Genomic DNA, 16,449 nt, shown 5'->3' on the forward strand with positions numbered 1-16,449 from the left:
AAAGGCATTTAGGGGGGGAAATTAACATCATAGAAACGATTATTATTGTTATTTGAAATAAGAGTCCTTAACCTTCTTTTCTACCTTTAATCCAATAGGGATTTCTTCTTTAAATAAAGCAAGCTCTTGAGCTTCCATTTTAAATAGAAACCTTTATTTACAACAACACCCAAAATGATCAGCAAAACAGTCGTAGCTTACCACACAACCATCTCGTAAGTAATCCAATGTGGTTTGGATTCTTTGCAGTGTAAAGAATGATTAAATTTTTTTAAAAGCAACACTTAATGTAAACTTGATTGAAACTGAATTCATTCTCAATACTATAAGTCACTTCCTGAGAATTTAAATATTGCTCTCAGAATGACATTTCCATCTTCAAAATTCCGTACATCGGGGAGAAAGAAGGGAGGAAGGAAAACAAGGACACCCTGCTCACGTCAGTCTGCCCCGGGCTGAGGGGCTCCCGCTCCTCCGCAGCGGGAGGAGGTTCTTCTATCCTAGAGGCTTTGCTCCTATGAATTTCCCACTTGTGACAAAACGCATGGCTTCTGCAAATAAAAAGGACTGGACAGGCGTGTGGGTGCCTGACAGTGCACGGCCTTCCCGCTGCAGCGCTCTGCAGCAGAGGACTAGGGCACAGAACCTCACCCCGACACCCCGACTCACCTCAGGTGGCAGATACCGATTAAGCAGACCTGTTGATATTTACACCTTTCCATCAAGATGCACAGTTTAGACAAGCGGCATCATCATATTATCATAAAATTTCTATTTGCTTTTTTAAAGGAAGAAACGGATCTCCTTTATATCATTTTGATCTTTAAAAATATATATATTTTGTCTTTGGATTCAGCAAAAAAGTAGGTATACTGGAAATATTTCACATTCTAAAAGCAGATGAAAAGACTACTTCTCCTGTTCACCCAACAGATACCAAAGTTGTAAAAAGGGGGGGAGGGAAGTGAGGAGAGGCAGGCAGCGGGAGTACAAAGAATTCTCCAAGATAAAAGGGCAGTAAAAGTTAAAAACAAATTATCTCGAAGACTGCATCTATTAAAATCAAAATCTTCAGTCTGCACCAATAAAATGAACAAGTAGAAAATATAAAAACTTACACTAGACATGGTTTTCATATAAAAAGGGGCGCTGTCTTCCATTTAGGCTGGAGCCAGGACTAAGGAAAAGACTCACAAAACTTTATTTTGTTCTTAATTTTTAAAAGTCAAGAAAGGTAAGAAGAGCACCATTCTGTTTCTCCCCACACACGCACCTTAAGGAAGGTTTAGAAACACCTAACAACTGTGTCAAAACGACAGGGACCCTTACTCAGCTGTGTCTCTGTCTCCAGATGGGGGGCGGTTACCGAAAAGCACAGGCCACTGTCCTGGAAGCTGATGGATTTACAATCTTCGATCTATTTTTAACGGGGAGGGGGCGTCAGACTCAAACCCACTCGAGTGCTAGTTCTAGAAATACAGGTTTCACTTATTAATAAGTCAAAAATTGAATGGTCTTACCTTCAGAGGCACCTAGAAAGATTAGCTAAATGTGTGTAAAATAAAACTAACTGGCTCTGTTATTGCTAGGAAATGATAACAAAGCCAGCAAAGACATCTGAAATTCACATACTCCAAAAATCCAATTTCATTCAACTGTTTGAGCCTAATAAAGTAAACCAGATACAGGGAATTAAACTTGATTCTCCCCCCCCCTATTCCCAGCTGACCAGACCAAGTGTCGGAGAGGCGACAGCAGACAGGGCAGGGTGGCAGAGGGAGGGCGTGAAAGGCGCTCGGACTGCAGCCCTCACTCACGCACAGGGAACTTCATGAGGCCAAGTCCTGAAGAAATAACCAGGACACCTTCTTATTCTCAGGGACAGTGAAAACATCATGTTAGTGGACAAGACAGCTGAGCAGACACCAGAAACCACACATCAAGGATTCTACTCCTGAGAGCTCAGTGTGAGATTCAGGTAATAATAACCATAGAGCAATCTTCCAATGGACGAAAAGATGCCATATTCAATTCAAAATAAAACATGAATTCCTGTTATGGACCGTTTAAAAGCCAAGACTCTTTTTTAAATCAAACTGCTTAATCTTTTTAAATTCTTGATACCTTTTTTAAAAGTGTATTTCCCCATGTCTATTCTTTCCCCCAAAATTAACAAAGTGCTTAGTTCTGGTAGAAGAATTAAAAAAAAAAATTTTTAATGCCTACATCTAAACAAATGATCTCTTTAAAAAGCTTTTCGATTCAGAGGCATGGGAAGCCCGAGGGCAGGCGAGCTCAGGAGGCTGTCCCCCCCCAGCACAAGACTCGGGGCCCTCTCTCCTGTTCGCAGCCTCCCCACGCTGAGCTTACTGAAATCAACGATGTTAAATATTTAGCTTCACAAACTCTGTAAAAATGAGTTTTTATGACCTACAGAAAAGGTATATACATATTTTACATAATATAATATCTTAAAGGTCATATTTACAAAAAAATCTATTCACAGAAACACTGCGAAATTCTGATTCAGAATGCAGTACCTAGCCTTGGGTTTTCTGCAGTTTATTTTCAAAAAGCATTATTGCTCTACCATATAGGCAAAGGGTGACACCAGTACTTTCAACAACAAAAAAAATCATAGTTCTCTATCCAACAGATTAGACAAAAACAAGGAAGTGGTTCACCATTCCTCAAGACCTCAACAATATTGCATTTATCCACTACTTTTTAAATAAAGTGCACTCAGCGGCACATTAGCATGTGAGAAATTGCTACTGCTGCAATTAAATACTGTCATTTTCCCTTCCACAAGGCCATTTGACATCAAGGAGAATTCCTGGAGGTGAATTATGACAAAACATTAAGGGGCAAATGAAAATCCTAGCAAAAGTCTAGGACAACCAAGAACAGGGTGGGCGCAACTCAGCACTATCATTACAGGATGAGAACTCAGGGATGCCAGCCCTACAGGACAGAACCACCTGGCAGTGACAAAAACAAAGGCTGGAACTATGTCCCGCTCCAATACTGCAACTAGAGAAACCAGATGTTCTAATCTCTGCTGATTTCTCCACTGTTCTCTGGCCCACCCACATTTATTTGAAAGACTGGATAGCCAGACAGACAGAGGGGACACAGGAGAGTTTTGTGATGAGTAACACTCCGTTACTTCCAGAATCATATCTCTAAGAGGCAGAATGTCAGAATGATTTGTTTTGAATACCATGACACATAAAGGGGGGGGGGGGGGGGCAGGTCTCGCACTTCAGCTTAACATCCAGTTCTACGCAAATAACATCTCTTGGAATACCCTTGACGGAGACCAAAGCTGGTCCTTTCTTCAGAGCTGGGTGCCTAGAACAATGATTCCTTACTCCCGATATTCCTAGTGCAGTCACTGGTACACTGATCTCTTTGGAGGTCCTGGTGATGTCAGCGGTATTTCTGTTAGCAACCAGAAGAAAAACATGAGTGTCACACTTTCCACAAGAGAAAAGAACCCGTATGTCTATACTGATGGCTTGTAACACGGCTCCGGCTGATTGACTGACTCAGACTCAGATCTCAAATTACCAAAAGTATCTAATGGCAGAATGCCTTCAAACCAAAAATTTTTTCAACGACTGTATTTTTAAGTTTCCTACATCCAAATTAAAAATTTACCTAGAATTTTAGTTTCAAGTTGAGGCTTTGGTTCCCTCCAGAGAACAAGAAAACCTTTTTGAGAAAGTAAGGAAAAGATCCCCATACCTGATCAGGGCCCATGGGCATGCCAGACATGGGCATGGAGTTCATGTTGATCTGCGCCATGGGGCCACTGCCGTTCATGTGCACCATGCTGTATGCTGGGTTCCCCTGGTGGGCAAACTGCTGCTGGGGAAAAGAGCTGCAAAGGAAGTGAGACGTGACCCCTGGGCACTTCAGTAACACAGGGCATGCGCACAGACACCGTCACAATTTTGCCAAACAGCACTCTCCTTAAGCAGAGAATACCACAAGGGAAGAAACTCCCGACAGCCTGCGCTCTTACTTTCCAAAGCTGTACACAGTGCTCTCATGGACGTGTGCGTGGTAGGACTCACAAAATGGATAAAACAAATAAAATTTTCTAATAAGGCCCAGGGTTTAGCCTTTCCAAGCTTTCCATCCAAACAGGCTTCACTCAAAAATTCAGAGATCTCCGTAACGTTTGGCACTAGAGTATGAGTGACTTAAAGCCCTCACTCCTCACCTGCTCCTGGCCAGGCTTCCTGAGGGCCAGCCCTTCATTTCTGAGGACGGGTACATGGGTGCGGTCTGAGGGTGCTGCATCATAGGGTTCTGGGAGGGACCCATTCTTGATGACATCATTGCATTGGGAGGACTGGACACTCGGCCAAAGGCTGGATCTGGCTGTTGTCCCATCCCTTTAAAAAAGAAATTACAATTCACAAATGCTACTTCCTTAGAATATCAGCTCTTTATAATAATTTTATGGGGGTTTTTTAAAGGCAGGGGAAGGTGAGAAGGATGCTGCCAGACAGTCATTGTTGCTTCTCACCAAGTCCACTTGAAAGGTAATCACATCAATGATCTTTCTGTATAAAAGGGACTCCAGCCTGATCAGGCAATGGTGCAGTAAATAGAGCATCAGGCTAGGACACAGAGGAACCAGGTCCAAAACTGCAAGGTTGAGTGTGGGATCATAGACATGACCCGACCCCATGGTCGCTGGCTTGAAGCCCAAGGTCACTGGCTTGAGCAAGGGGTCCCTTGCTCTGCTGGTCAAGGCACACAAGAGAAAGCAATCAATAAACAACTAAGGTGTCACAACGAAAAACTAATAATTGATGCTTCTCATCTCTCTCCCTTTCAGTCTGTCCCTATTTGTCCCTCTCTCTGTCTCTGTCACCCCCCAAAAAAAGTGTACTCTCCCAGTAGATATGGCTACCCCCAGGGGGTACATGCATTATTGTAATCAATATGTCTGTCACCACGAAAAGCAGCTCAGAAGCCCACACAACACACCACTCTCAGACTTGACCAAGCACTCCAGACAATAGAGACAGGGAGTCGGAGGGACACCTGGTAGTCTTTCTGTCAAATTAAGATGCGGAGAGTTGAATAAAAAAAGACCCAGGGCTGTGGCAGTTGGCAGTGGTAGAGCATTGGCCCAGCATGTAGAAGTCCCGGGTTTGATTCCTGGCCGGGGCACACAGGAGAAGCGCCCATCTGCTTCTCCACCCCTCCCCCTCTCCTTCCTCTCTGTCTCTCTCTCTTTCCCTCCCGCAGCCAAGGCTCCATTGGAGCAAAGTTGGCCCGGACTCTGAAGATGGCTCCACAGCCTCCACCTCAGGTGCTAGAATGGCTCCGGCCCCAATGGAGCAATGTCCCGGGGGGCATGCCGGGTGGATCCCGGTAGGGCGCGTGCAGGAGGCTCTCTGCCTCCCCGCTTCTCACGTCAGAAAAATACAAAAAAAAATAAAAAGGACCTAGAACAAGAATACTCCACTGTGATAGGTCATCTACCTCAATTACAATTTACAGTCCCCTGCACAGAGATTTTTGTTCTATTATTTTCATTAATTTCCTTTTTCTTGTGAAAAAAAAAGAGGGAGTGAATATTACTATTTATTTTTAATATGCAACAGCTAGTGAATCTATGTCCTTTCAATTTACCATAAGTTGGCGGATATGGAAACATCTGGGGTGGAGCCTGTGGCATGGCAGGCCCTGCCAAAACGCCCTCCATGCTGGGGGAAGCTGTCACGTTAGGGGGCGGGCTGAAGGCCTGGGTCTGCTGCTGCTGCTGCTGCTGCTGTTGCTGCTGCTGCTGCTGCTGCTGCTGCTGCTGCTGCATCATCATCGCCGCCATCTTCTGCTGTCGTAAGTGATGGCTTAGCAGCTCCCTGCTGCGCTGCGCAACCATCTGGGCATTAAGAAAACCCTGCTAATAGCCAAAAAAAGAATGCAAGTACGCATGTGTAGCAAGAACCAGCCTACTTCATGCATATAGTAGCGTCATAACACATTAGGTATCAGAAAAAACACCCAATGCCTTTCTAATTACAAACATGGGAAAATGTACCAGTCTCATGATGGTAAAGGCTTTCTGGCTATTGGAGGGGGGTAAAGAGATAAAGATTGGGCAGAATAGGGATCTAGAAATTATCTGGGGTCAGGAAACGAAAGCCTTAAATGATCAGAAAACATTCCTCAAAGTGAGAGTAGAGTAGATTTTGAGGACATTTCAGGAACTATGAAATAAAACTACAAGATGAAAAAAGGCACAATTGAGAGTGTATTGGGAAGAGGGGGATTTGAAATATGAAGGGGAGCAAAAAAGAATAGATGGGATTATACGCAGAAAGCAGGAAGCCGTCCAGGAGGCCTCACACTCTCTCTACACCTTGGCAGAGGGGCAGAGGGTGAAGAGGAGCTGGCTGGAGGTTAAGAAGGTGGCAGGCAGGACATGGAAACAACCAAAAAGCCCGTCAATAGATGACTGGATAAAGAAGATGTGGCACATATACACTATGGAATACTACTCAGCCATAAGAAATGATGACATCGGATCATTTACAGCAAAATGGTGGGATCTTGATAACATGATACGAATTGAAATAAGTAAATCAGAAAAAAACAGGAACTGCATTATTCCATACGTAGGTGGGACATAAAAGTGAGACTAAGAGACATTGATAAGAGTGTGGTGGTTACGGGGGGAGGGGGGAGAGGGAGAGGGAAAGGGGAGGGGGAGGGGCACAAAGAAAACTAGATAGAAGGTGACAGAGGACAATCGGACTTTGGGTGATGGGTATGCAACATAATTGAACGACAAGATAACCTGGACTTGTTATCTTTGAATATATGTATCCTGATTTATTGATGTCGCCCCATTAAAAAAATAAAATTATTTAAAAAAGAAGAAGAGGTGGCAGGAACAAAGCACTGAACAAGGGGGCTGTGGTTTGTGCTCCCCAGCAGGTGGAGGTTATCTCCAAAAGCAAACTTTGATTCGTTTTCTGGGGGGTACCCCAGATTAGCTTATACAGGATGTCTGATTATCAAGAAAATATAGGCCCTGGCCAGGTAGCTCAGCTGTCTAGAGCATTGTCCCAATATACCAAGGTTGCAGATTCAATCCCCAGTCAGGGCACATGTAAAAATCAACCAATGAAGGCATAAATAAGTGGAACAACAATTCAAGGTTTCTCCTTTTTTCTTTAAAATAAATTTAAAAATAAAAATTTTTTAAAAAGAAAATAGATACCATTACTTCCAAGTGGCCCTAAGGCAGTGAAAACGGGGCATTTCTCAGTTGTCCTTTTTAACAATTATAAACAATATTTCAAACCACAGTAAAAAATTTTTGTGTTATCATCTGCTTAATGTACATTAAGAAAATATCTTAATACAGTCTCCACCTTGGACTGGAGGTAGAAAGAACTTGAATCTCATCCTGCCCACTACCGGAAACAGGTCATCTCAGAGGTTAGTACTGAGAGTAAGCTTATGTTTGATTTTTCTTATTCTTTATAGTTCTTACTGTTTCAAGTGTTACCCAGTGAGCATATGGTTTCATAATCCAGGAACAGAGAAAAGCTTACAGATTATCTTAAATTCCGAAAAAGTGAGTGATAGCTGTTTTCACAACACAGCAATTGATCACAAATGGAAATTAATTTTAAAAACATGAATAGCGGTGTCAGTAAGGGGCCCCTTCTCTTCCGATTCTTCCCAGTCACCAGCGAGAGAGAAGGAGAGAAAAAGTGTTGGGAGCACGGACGGTTCTTACCCTGCGCTAGGCACAGGGCAGGGAGCCAACACCGAGAGCCTGGTCTGCGCTGCTCACCTGGGAGTTCACCGGGGGCTGCATCATGGGCCTCATCACTGCGCCTCCTCCAGCAGTGGGATTTTCCATTTTCATTTCAAGTGCCTGACGACTCTGATTCAAAAACTGGAGAGAGAGCAAGCGACAGAGAGAGAGAGAGAGAGAGAGAGAGAGAAAGCTGGTTAGGATGCAAACAGAACATGTTAATGAGCCCAAAATAGCTTTCCAAATCCTCAGCATCACCCAGTGAGGTCACGATGCCCTTTCCAAATCCATTAACCTGGGTAAGTGGCATCTAAGCTGAACCGGCACCCTTTCATGCTTCAAAAGCTTCATGCTGAACAGTTCTTGGCCTGCGAGCATACGAATGAAGCTTTCCAGCATCAGGAGAAAAAGTGCAATTGTGCAGCTTAAAGAATATGTAGAACAGGAACTCAGGATTTGTAAATCAGATGTTCTCACGGATTATTTAGGCCACTGGGGAAATAGCTTTAACTTGTTCAGAGTAACACTTAATAAACTACTTCTTCTGTTACCTTTTCCTTGATACATTTTATTGCGAGGAAATGGTAAAAAGTAAAATGATACCATGAGCACATTAACACAGCTTTCCTGAGTACTGAACTGACTTTTATGAGTATCATACACTAGAAGCATCTCTGGCTGACTGGATTCTAAACTCACTCAGCTGCTTCTATGGTTCAGTCTGCCACATTTGCAAGATGCAAACAATATAAATAATTAAGTTTTAAAATATTTCTTGGGGAAAGCCTGTCGTGGCACAGTGCATAAGAGCATTGACCAGGACCACTGAGGTCACCGGTTCGAAACCCTGGGCTTGCCCCACCAAGGCACACACGACAAGCAACTAATGAATGACTAAAGTGAGGCAACTATGAGTTGATACTTTTTGTTCTCACTACCCTCGTAAAATCAATAAATTAAATCTTTAAATATATATATATTTGTTGGTGATTAAGGAAACAATAAGAAAAATCTGTCTTTACTTGGCATATTAAAAGAGAGCTCAAGCTTCATAAAACATTAGAAAGCAGAGATTCCATAAAAAGAATGCTGAAATCAATAATGTTTTAATGTTTGGTTATTACTATTAAGGAATTTTTTTAAAATAGAAGTTATCGACCTCTAGGACTACAAAGTCATTGAGAAATAGTTTTCTTCCCCAAGAGCTGACACTGACTTTTTAACCCATAGGACAGAACATTTTAAGAAAAAGGTATCCAATTCTAGCACACCTCCCCCTAACAAGAACCATCTATACCAGCAGTTCTCAACCTGTGGGTATTTCCGATGGCTTTAGGCGACCCCTGTGTTTTGGTCGTTCGACCCCTGCCGGGGTCGCGACCCACAGATTGAGAACCGCTGATCTATACAAATAAAATGTTACACAGAGGTGAAAAACAAAAGAAATTCCTTTAGCTGACAAGAATGGAGAGCCCAGAAGAACACAGTCTGAAAACAAAGAAGAAGGGGCCAAAGGTTAAGGCCCTTTGTAGCCAAGGCCGAGTCTGGGACCGGTTACCTGCTGGCCCTGCAGTCTCTGCTGAAGCTGCATTCTAAGTTGCTTTGGGGTGTTAGTCCGAGGTCGCATGATGTTGGCCCGAGGGTGCATTCCCTGGAGAGGAAAACTGCCTTGCTGGTTCATCTGACTCATCATCGAGTTAAAAGACGGTGACTGTCCCTGAAGATTAAAGCCTCCTTGCACTGGAGGCCCCTGTGCTGGATAGGTCTGCCCATATAACGCTGCCTTCTGATCCATCAGTACTGCTGCTTCTTGGCCTTGGAAAACATCCTGTTTGGGCTCCAAAGCTTGTCCCTTAAACATCAAACACACAAATGAACAGTGAAGTACATCTGGCAAAGCAATTGAAATCAAATGCTCTAAAGGTGAAAAACGAAGTTAATATCTGTGAACAATCATGCTGCGATCCCAAAAGGACAATCAAGCCTGCTGTCTTAAGTCCCACGAGCACACCGACCACGCCTCATCCTCTCCCGCTGCGTCCTGGTGCCCAGCACAAGGTTTCACACAGACGGACACTCAGGTATGTTCTGAGCCAAATGTCTACAATGTCTTAAGTATCTGGGGAAAAACTATTTGTTCCAGACTAGATCTGTACCAACATGGACCTCACCTGCCATGTATAAAATAAATCAATTAAAATCACTATACTCAATGAAATTCTAATGTAACATGTAGAAGATCCTTTTGTAGTTTGCAAGAGCTGATTTGGGTAGAGACAGGTAATCAACAAAAGCTCTCAGCCCTGGTGTGTATTGTATCGCACGCAGCAGAGATGAAGTCAACAGAAACTGTGTTTCAGGAAAACAAAAGAATAAATCAAAAAAAGAAAAGGCCTGAGATTCAGGATGGGAGAAGGATGACTATTCCTGTCACCAGACCTGCTTCTCAAGGGCAGAACAAACACCGGAGAAGAGGAGTACCGGCGGGAGAGAAGAAACTGAGGGGTCTGAACATGTGAAGAAAAAAGTCAGAGAAATTTTGTATCTCTGTTGGAGCACCTGGGGAAAAATTGCAGTAAGTGTGTAGGAAACAAAACAAAAAGAAGGCAATCAACTCGAAACAAACCAAAACAAAACCCTATACAAACTATACCTGGGTCAGTAATGAGGCAAAATAATGTAAATATTGACTATTTAACAACAGATGACAATGATACTGGGGGGACAGAGAGTCGTGGCCACAGGTGTGCAAGTACACACTGGGAGAAGGGGAGTAAAATCCAATCCACAATTTCTTATCAGAAATTCCAAATATCCAGTAAAGCTCTTAAAAATATTTTTTTTCATTAGCTCCAAATGTATTTAGCAGCAAAACCTGACCTGAATTTGTATGTAGCATACATAACCTCTATCCCATTTAGTGCGACTATGTATCTTGCTATAGAAGTATTAACATTTTGATCACAGGCTACTGACCAAACTAGAGTATTGCTCAAGACTCTACCAGGGACATCGTGTAACATGTGGTACGCATGTACCATTCACCGTTCTAAAATCCAGAACTCCTGGATTCCAAAGCATATCTGACCACAAAGTTCTCCGATGAGGGACTATGAATGCGTTGTCAGCTATCATATCAGAAATACAATAGATACAGACTGAAGCTGATAAAGAAATAGCTGCACAGGCCCTGGCTGGTTGGTTCAGTAGTAGAGCATCGGCCTGGCATGTGGATGTCCTAGGTTCGATTCCTGGTCAGGGCACACAGGAGAAGTGTCCATCTGCTTCTCCACCCTTCTCTCTCTCTCCTTTCTCTCTATCTCTCTCTTCCTCTCCTGCAGCCAAGGCTCCACGGGAGTAAAGTTGGCCTCAGGCGCTAGAATGGCTCTGGTTGCAACAGAGCAACACCCCCTAGTAGGCATGCCAGGTGGATCCCGGTCAGGGGGCATGCAAGAGTCTGTCTTTCTGCCTCCCTGATTCTCACTTCAAAAAAATACAAAAGAAAAAAAAACTGCTGCATAAGCACATTCCTTAGATCATCAAAACAAACAGTTTAGTTGCACCACCCAAGTGAGGCAAATGACTGTGCTTCCTCAAAAGTATATTTTGTATCATGTTACTTCTAAGTTATAAACAAAGATTACTTTGCTAAAAATAAAAATTAATTATAATTTGTACTTTTCCGAAGCTGGAAACGGGGAGACAGTCAGACAGACTCCCACATGCGCCCGACCAAGATCCACCCAGCACGCCCACCAGGGGGCGATGCTCTGCCCATCCGGGGCATCGCTCTGTCGTGACCAGAGCCATTATAGCGCCTGAGGCAGAGGCCACAGAGCCATCCCCAGCGCCCGGGCCATCTTTGCTCCAATGGAGCCTTGCCTGCAGGAGGGGAAGAGAAAGATAGAGAGGAAGAAGAGGGGATGGGTGGAGAAGCAGATGGGCGCTTCTCCTGTGTGCTCTGGCCGGAATCGAATCCGGAACTTCTGCACGCCAGGCCGACACTCTACCACTGAGCCAACCGGCCAGGGCCCCAGTTACTCTTTATCTCATCATCCTAAATCTAAAAACACAAACATCTTAAAACTAAAGAACAAAACTACAAACAAACCCTCACTAAAAAGAAACTAGAAAACCTATTTGAACTATATTAGTCAGTAGTCACCCTTCAAATCACAACTTCGAATCAAACAGGATTTTTTAGAGAAAAATGTGACATCTCACACCCCACCCTAAGAAAATGTCCCTTTATGACACAGTTTCATAGCATCACAAGCCTTTTCTCACAACCTCTGTAACACCATGTCCACTCTGTGTGGTTCACACCCTAATGTCTGCCTTGTCTAGTGAGATGGAAGGCTTGGGAGCAAGAACTAATCCTCAGCCTCTAGTAAAAAACTAACTGGCACACAGAAGTCAAATATTTGTTAAGTGAAAGAATCAACAAATCAATTACTGTTGTAGATAAAATAAAAACCCCACCAGAAAACTATTAAAAAACACATTTAGCCTGACCAGGCGATGGCACAGTGGATAGAGCATTGGACTGGAACACAGAGGACCAGATTTGAAACCCCGAGGTCACTGGCTTGAGCACAGGCTTATCCAGCTTGAGTATGGAACCATAAACATGACCCCATGGTCACTGGCTTGAGCCCAAAGGTCGCTGGCTTGAGCAAGGGGTCACTGGCCCGGCTGGAGGCACCCGGTCAAGGCACATATAAGAAAGCAGTCAACAACTAAGGTGCCACAACAAAGAATTGATGCTTCTCATCTCTCTCCCTTCCTGTCTGTCCCTCTCTCTGTCACCAAAAAAAACAAACAAACAAACAAGAATCTTTGTTGCCCATCAGACTGGCAAAGATTTAAAAGAATAATCATATTCAGTACCTGTCTGTGACTCACTCATTCACACCATGTACTCCATGTACAAGTATGTCTCATCAACAAGGACGGAGATTCCTGACAGGTCTTTCCTGCTTAAAACTGAATGCATAGATGAACCAGCCCCACCCCCCCCACAAAATAGATCTGTTTCAAAACTACAGATTTATGAAGGGCATATTTTTGTAAGGCTACAATAGATAATTGTGAAGAGTGGTGGGATGATCACATATTTACCATTCTAGATGGGCTTTAACACAAAAATAAACAAACAAGTAACTTGCCTCCTCAGAGTATGTACAGGTTGGTTGGGTAGGTAGTAGAGAGAGGTATTTATAAAAATGGGAACTCTTATGTAAACTGTAATTGAAAACATTAAAAAAAATTAAAATGAGGACTTTTAATGAACGTAAGTAAAAAGCAACATTTTAAAAACTACATAGTAGTTTTATTGGATCATTTCTATAGTTACTTAAATTTCGACATCTTTATAAAATAGGTTACTGGACATAATATCACATTTATAAAGTATAGTTTCTCAAATTAACGCTAGTATACATGAATGTAGCGATGTAACACAAGTAACAGGAAAGACACACAGGCAGTTTTGTGCGTGGCTCAGGGATGTGCACACACGTACTATTTCTATGTTACTGCTACCTACTTGATTCACAAGTTCAGGGATGCCCAGGGCTCTGTCAATTTCTTCTAAGCCTGTGGCATCAGTGTTGCTCAAGAGAGTGTGCAGTTGGTCCAACAGTGCTCTTTCATCATTCTGTCCTTCTAGGTTAGAAGGTGGCCCAAGGAGATCATCCAGGGAATTCCTAAGAAGTGGCCTACAAAGAGACTTAAAATCAATTTCTTTTTCTTTTATTAAATGAGAGGCAAAGGGCAGAGAGACAGACTCCTGCATACACCCTGACCGGGATCTACCCTGCAAGCCCACAATCCTGTGATGCTCTGCCCATCTGGGGCTATTGCTCTGTTGCTCAGCAACTGAGCTATTTTAGTGCCTGAGGTGAGGCCATGGAACCATACATACTCAGTGCCCAGGACCAAATTTGTTCAAACCATTCAAGTCATGGCTGCATGGGGGGCCCTGACCGGCAATCGAACTCAGGACTTTCACAGACCAGGCCAATACTCTAGCACTGGGCCAAATGGCCAGGGCACAATCAATTTCAGTGGTGCTTTCCTCTTCACAATTAAAAACGATAACTACACACAATATTTTTAATATGTGACAATAACTCAAACACTGTTAAAGATAAATAATAAACAATTGAGTAGCAGAAACTAGCAAATGGTATCAATTTAAACTTAGGGTCCAAGCCCTGGCTGGGTAGTTCAGTAGGTTAGAGCAGTAGTCGGCAAACTCACTAGTCAACAGAGCCAAATATCAACAGTACAATGATTGAAATTTCTTTTGAAAGCCAAATTTTTTAAACTTAAACTATATAGGTAGGTACATTGTTATTAACTTAATCAGGAAACTCCTAAGCTGGCCTTTGTGCCCGCACATGGTATTTTGTGGAAGAGCCACACTCAAGGGGCCAAAGAGCCACATGTGGCTCGTGAGCCGCGGTTTGCCAACCACTGGGTTAGAGCACTGTCCTGTTATGCCAAGGTTGTGGGTTCGATCCCTGGTCAGGGTACATACAAGAATCAACCAAAGAATGCATAAATAAGTGGTACAACAAATCAATGTTTCTCTCTCACTTTCTCCTCCCTTCCTCTCTCTGTAATACCAATAAATTAAAAAATAATTTTTAAAATAAATTTAAGGCCCACAATTTTAAATTCACCAAGACTTCTTCAATCACAATATCTGGCTTATTAAACCTCCTCCCTCCCACCACTAAAATGTAACTGCTAGACCCCTAAGCATTTGGGGGATAGCAGAAGTTAGGTTCAGGGAGGAAGGCGCAGTTTTCAAAATTCTACAAGAATAGAGGTGGTAATAGTCACTTAAGTTGAGAAATCAACAAAGGAACAGGAAAAAGGATAGAAATGTTACACTACCAATGAACTGAGGCTGGGAACCTGCCAAAACAATGTTTTGTTATACTTGGCCCACAGAGCCACACGTAGTGACAAGTATAATACAAACTCCACACACCCACAGCAAGGTGCCACAGTCCTCCAGCATATTAAAAGGACACAGAGCGAGACATTTCTCCTGACTCAGGAAATTTCTGTGATGAAACTATTTATTCTTTACTGGGTGGAGCAGCACTCAAGGTAATAAATTCATGTCGTTTCATCACTGACTACTCAAAAGATCAATTCATTTTTTCTTAGCTTAATTTATTATAAAAGTCAAGTTCAAACTGACATTGACAGGTAGCCTCTTTTATGCAAATGAGTTACCAAGCTAAACAAAAATGAAATATAATCATAACCCACAATCTTTTACCAAAAAAGAGTGCTACAGTTCACTGTCACCATCATCCCTGAACTGTTTTAAGTAAATTTCAAAAGAATTATCCAATCTTTATATTGATATATTAATTTTCCATAAAAACTAGGCTTTGCCTGACCAGGCGGTGGTGCAGTGGATAGAGCGTCGGACTGGGATGCAGAGGACCCAGGTTCGAGACCCTGATGTCACCAGCTTGAGTGCGGGCTCATCTGGTTTGAGCAAAAAAGATCCCACCAGCTTGAGCCCAAGGTCACTGGCTCCAGCAGGGGGTTACTCGGTCTGCTGAAGGCCCACGGTCAAGGCACATACGAGAAAGCAATCAATGAACAACTAAGGTGTTGCAACACGCAATGAAAAACTAATAATTGATGCTTCTCATCTCTCTCCATTCCTGTCCCTGTCTGTCCCTCTCTCTGACTCATTCTCTGTCTCTGTAAAAAATAAATAAATTAAAAAAAAAACATATCTTCATTTCATTAAAAAAAAAAAAAAAAAAAAAAAACAACTAGGCTTATCCCCCATTTATCTTGTGAAGTTGGTGCTAATGTACCTCCCCCTCGTGGAGGAGGATTATATATGAGAGACAACTACCTCACAGAAGAGGCTCTGAGATGTGACCACCCCAGAGTCCTGGTGACTGAACAACAGAGCCTGCCCGCCCCAGGAAAGCCCCTGCTTGCTGCCTCAGCCTTGTTTTACATGTGTTATCCCAAAAACACCCAGATCATCCCTGAGTACCCAATCACAGAGCTGTTCTCATTCTCTTTCAGGTTTGTTCCTGTGCTCCAACTTTTTCCTAGATAAGCCGATGTTAACATTTTCTATAGAGTCACATAATAAAGCCCCACCTATTTTGAGTCCCGTGAGGGCCTTGGTCCATGGCTAACATGCCATCTGGCCAGGAACCTGGTTGGTTAGATGGTGCTGCTGGACCATATGGACTGACCACCATTCCCAGGGGAATTTCACCAGGCCCTGGGAAACCAAAAAGAAATACATTTCAAATAAGTCAATCGCAAAAATTATCCTAAGACACCTAATTTTCTTTACGAAGGGGATGCTTACGCATTTGAAGCATCTGCTGCTGCTGCTGCTGTTGTTGCGGCTGCGGCTGCTGCTGTAACATTGGTCTCACACCTGGAATGCTACTGGACCGAAGAGGCAAGGCAGGCATGGAGCCACCCATTGTAGGTCTGGGTAGAGAAGCACTATAATCCACCCCTGGCCTTCCCATGGAGTTTGAACTCATAAGTTCCATTCTGCTGGCCTTTGAGTTTGGTAAGCCCCAGTCTCCCGAGGGAGGAGTCTGATTCACAGCCACATTTCTGTTTGGCCCACCTACAAC

At 43.1% G+C, this 16,449-nt stretch overlaps 1 protein-coding gene across 4 annotated transcripts in view; it reads right to left on the reverse strand.

Annotated features, from left to right (window-relative positions):
• Positions 1 to 132: 132 nt before the first annotated feature.
• NCOA3 (nuclear receptor coactivator 3) overlaps positions 133 to 16,449 on the reverse strand; it is a 115,159-nt gene continuing 98,842 nt past the window's right edge. For 3 of the 4 annotated variants that reach the window (XM_066387574.1, XM_066387572.1, XM_066387573.1), the window contains 9 exons: positions 16,170 to 16,442; positions 15,953 to 16,079; positions 13,347 to 13,518; positions 9,357 to 9,650; positions 7,835 to 7,939; positions 5,659 to 5,929; positions 4,232 to 4,406; positions 3,751 to 3,886; positions 133 to 3,444 (listed from right to left, as the gene is read on the reverse strand). In XM_066387574.1, coding sequence (XP_066243671.1) covers positions 3,433 to 3,444; positions 3,751 to 3,886; positions 4,232 to 4,406; positions 5,659 to 5,929; positions 7,835 to 7,939; positions 9,357 to 9,650; positions 13,347 to 13,518; positions 15,953 to 16,079; positions 16,170 to 16,442 — 1,565 coding nt within the window. In that variant the 3' untranslated portion in view covers positions 133 to 3,432. The remainder of the gene's footprint in view (positions 3,445 to 3,750; positions 3,887 to 4,231; positions 4,407 to 5,658; positions 5,930 to 7,834; positions 7,940 to 9,356; positions 9,651 to 13,346; positions 13,519 to 15,952; positions 16,080 to 16,169; positions 16,443 to 16,449) is intronic. The other variant, XM_066387575.1, reaches the window with a different exon arrangement.

This window comes from Saccopteryx leptura, chromosome 5, assembly GCF_036850995.1.
Source record: "Saccopteryx leptura isolate mSacLep1 chromosome 5, mSacLep1_pri_phased_curated, whole genome shotgun sequence".
NCBI classification, from domain to species: Eukaryota; Metazoa; Chordata; class Mammalia; order Chiroptera; family Emballonuridae; genus Saccopteryx; species Saccopteryx leptura.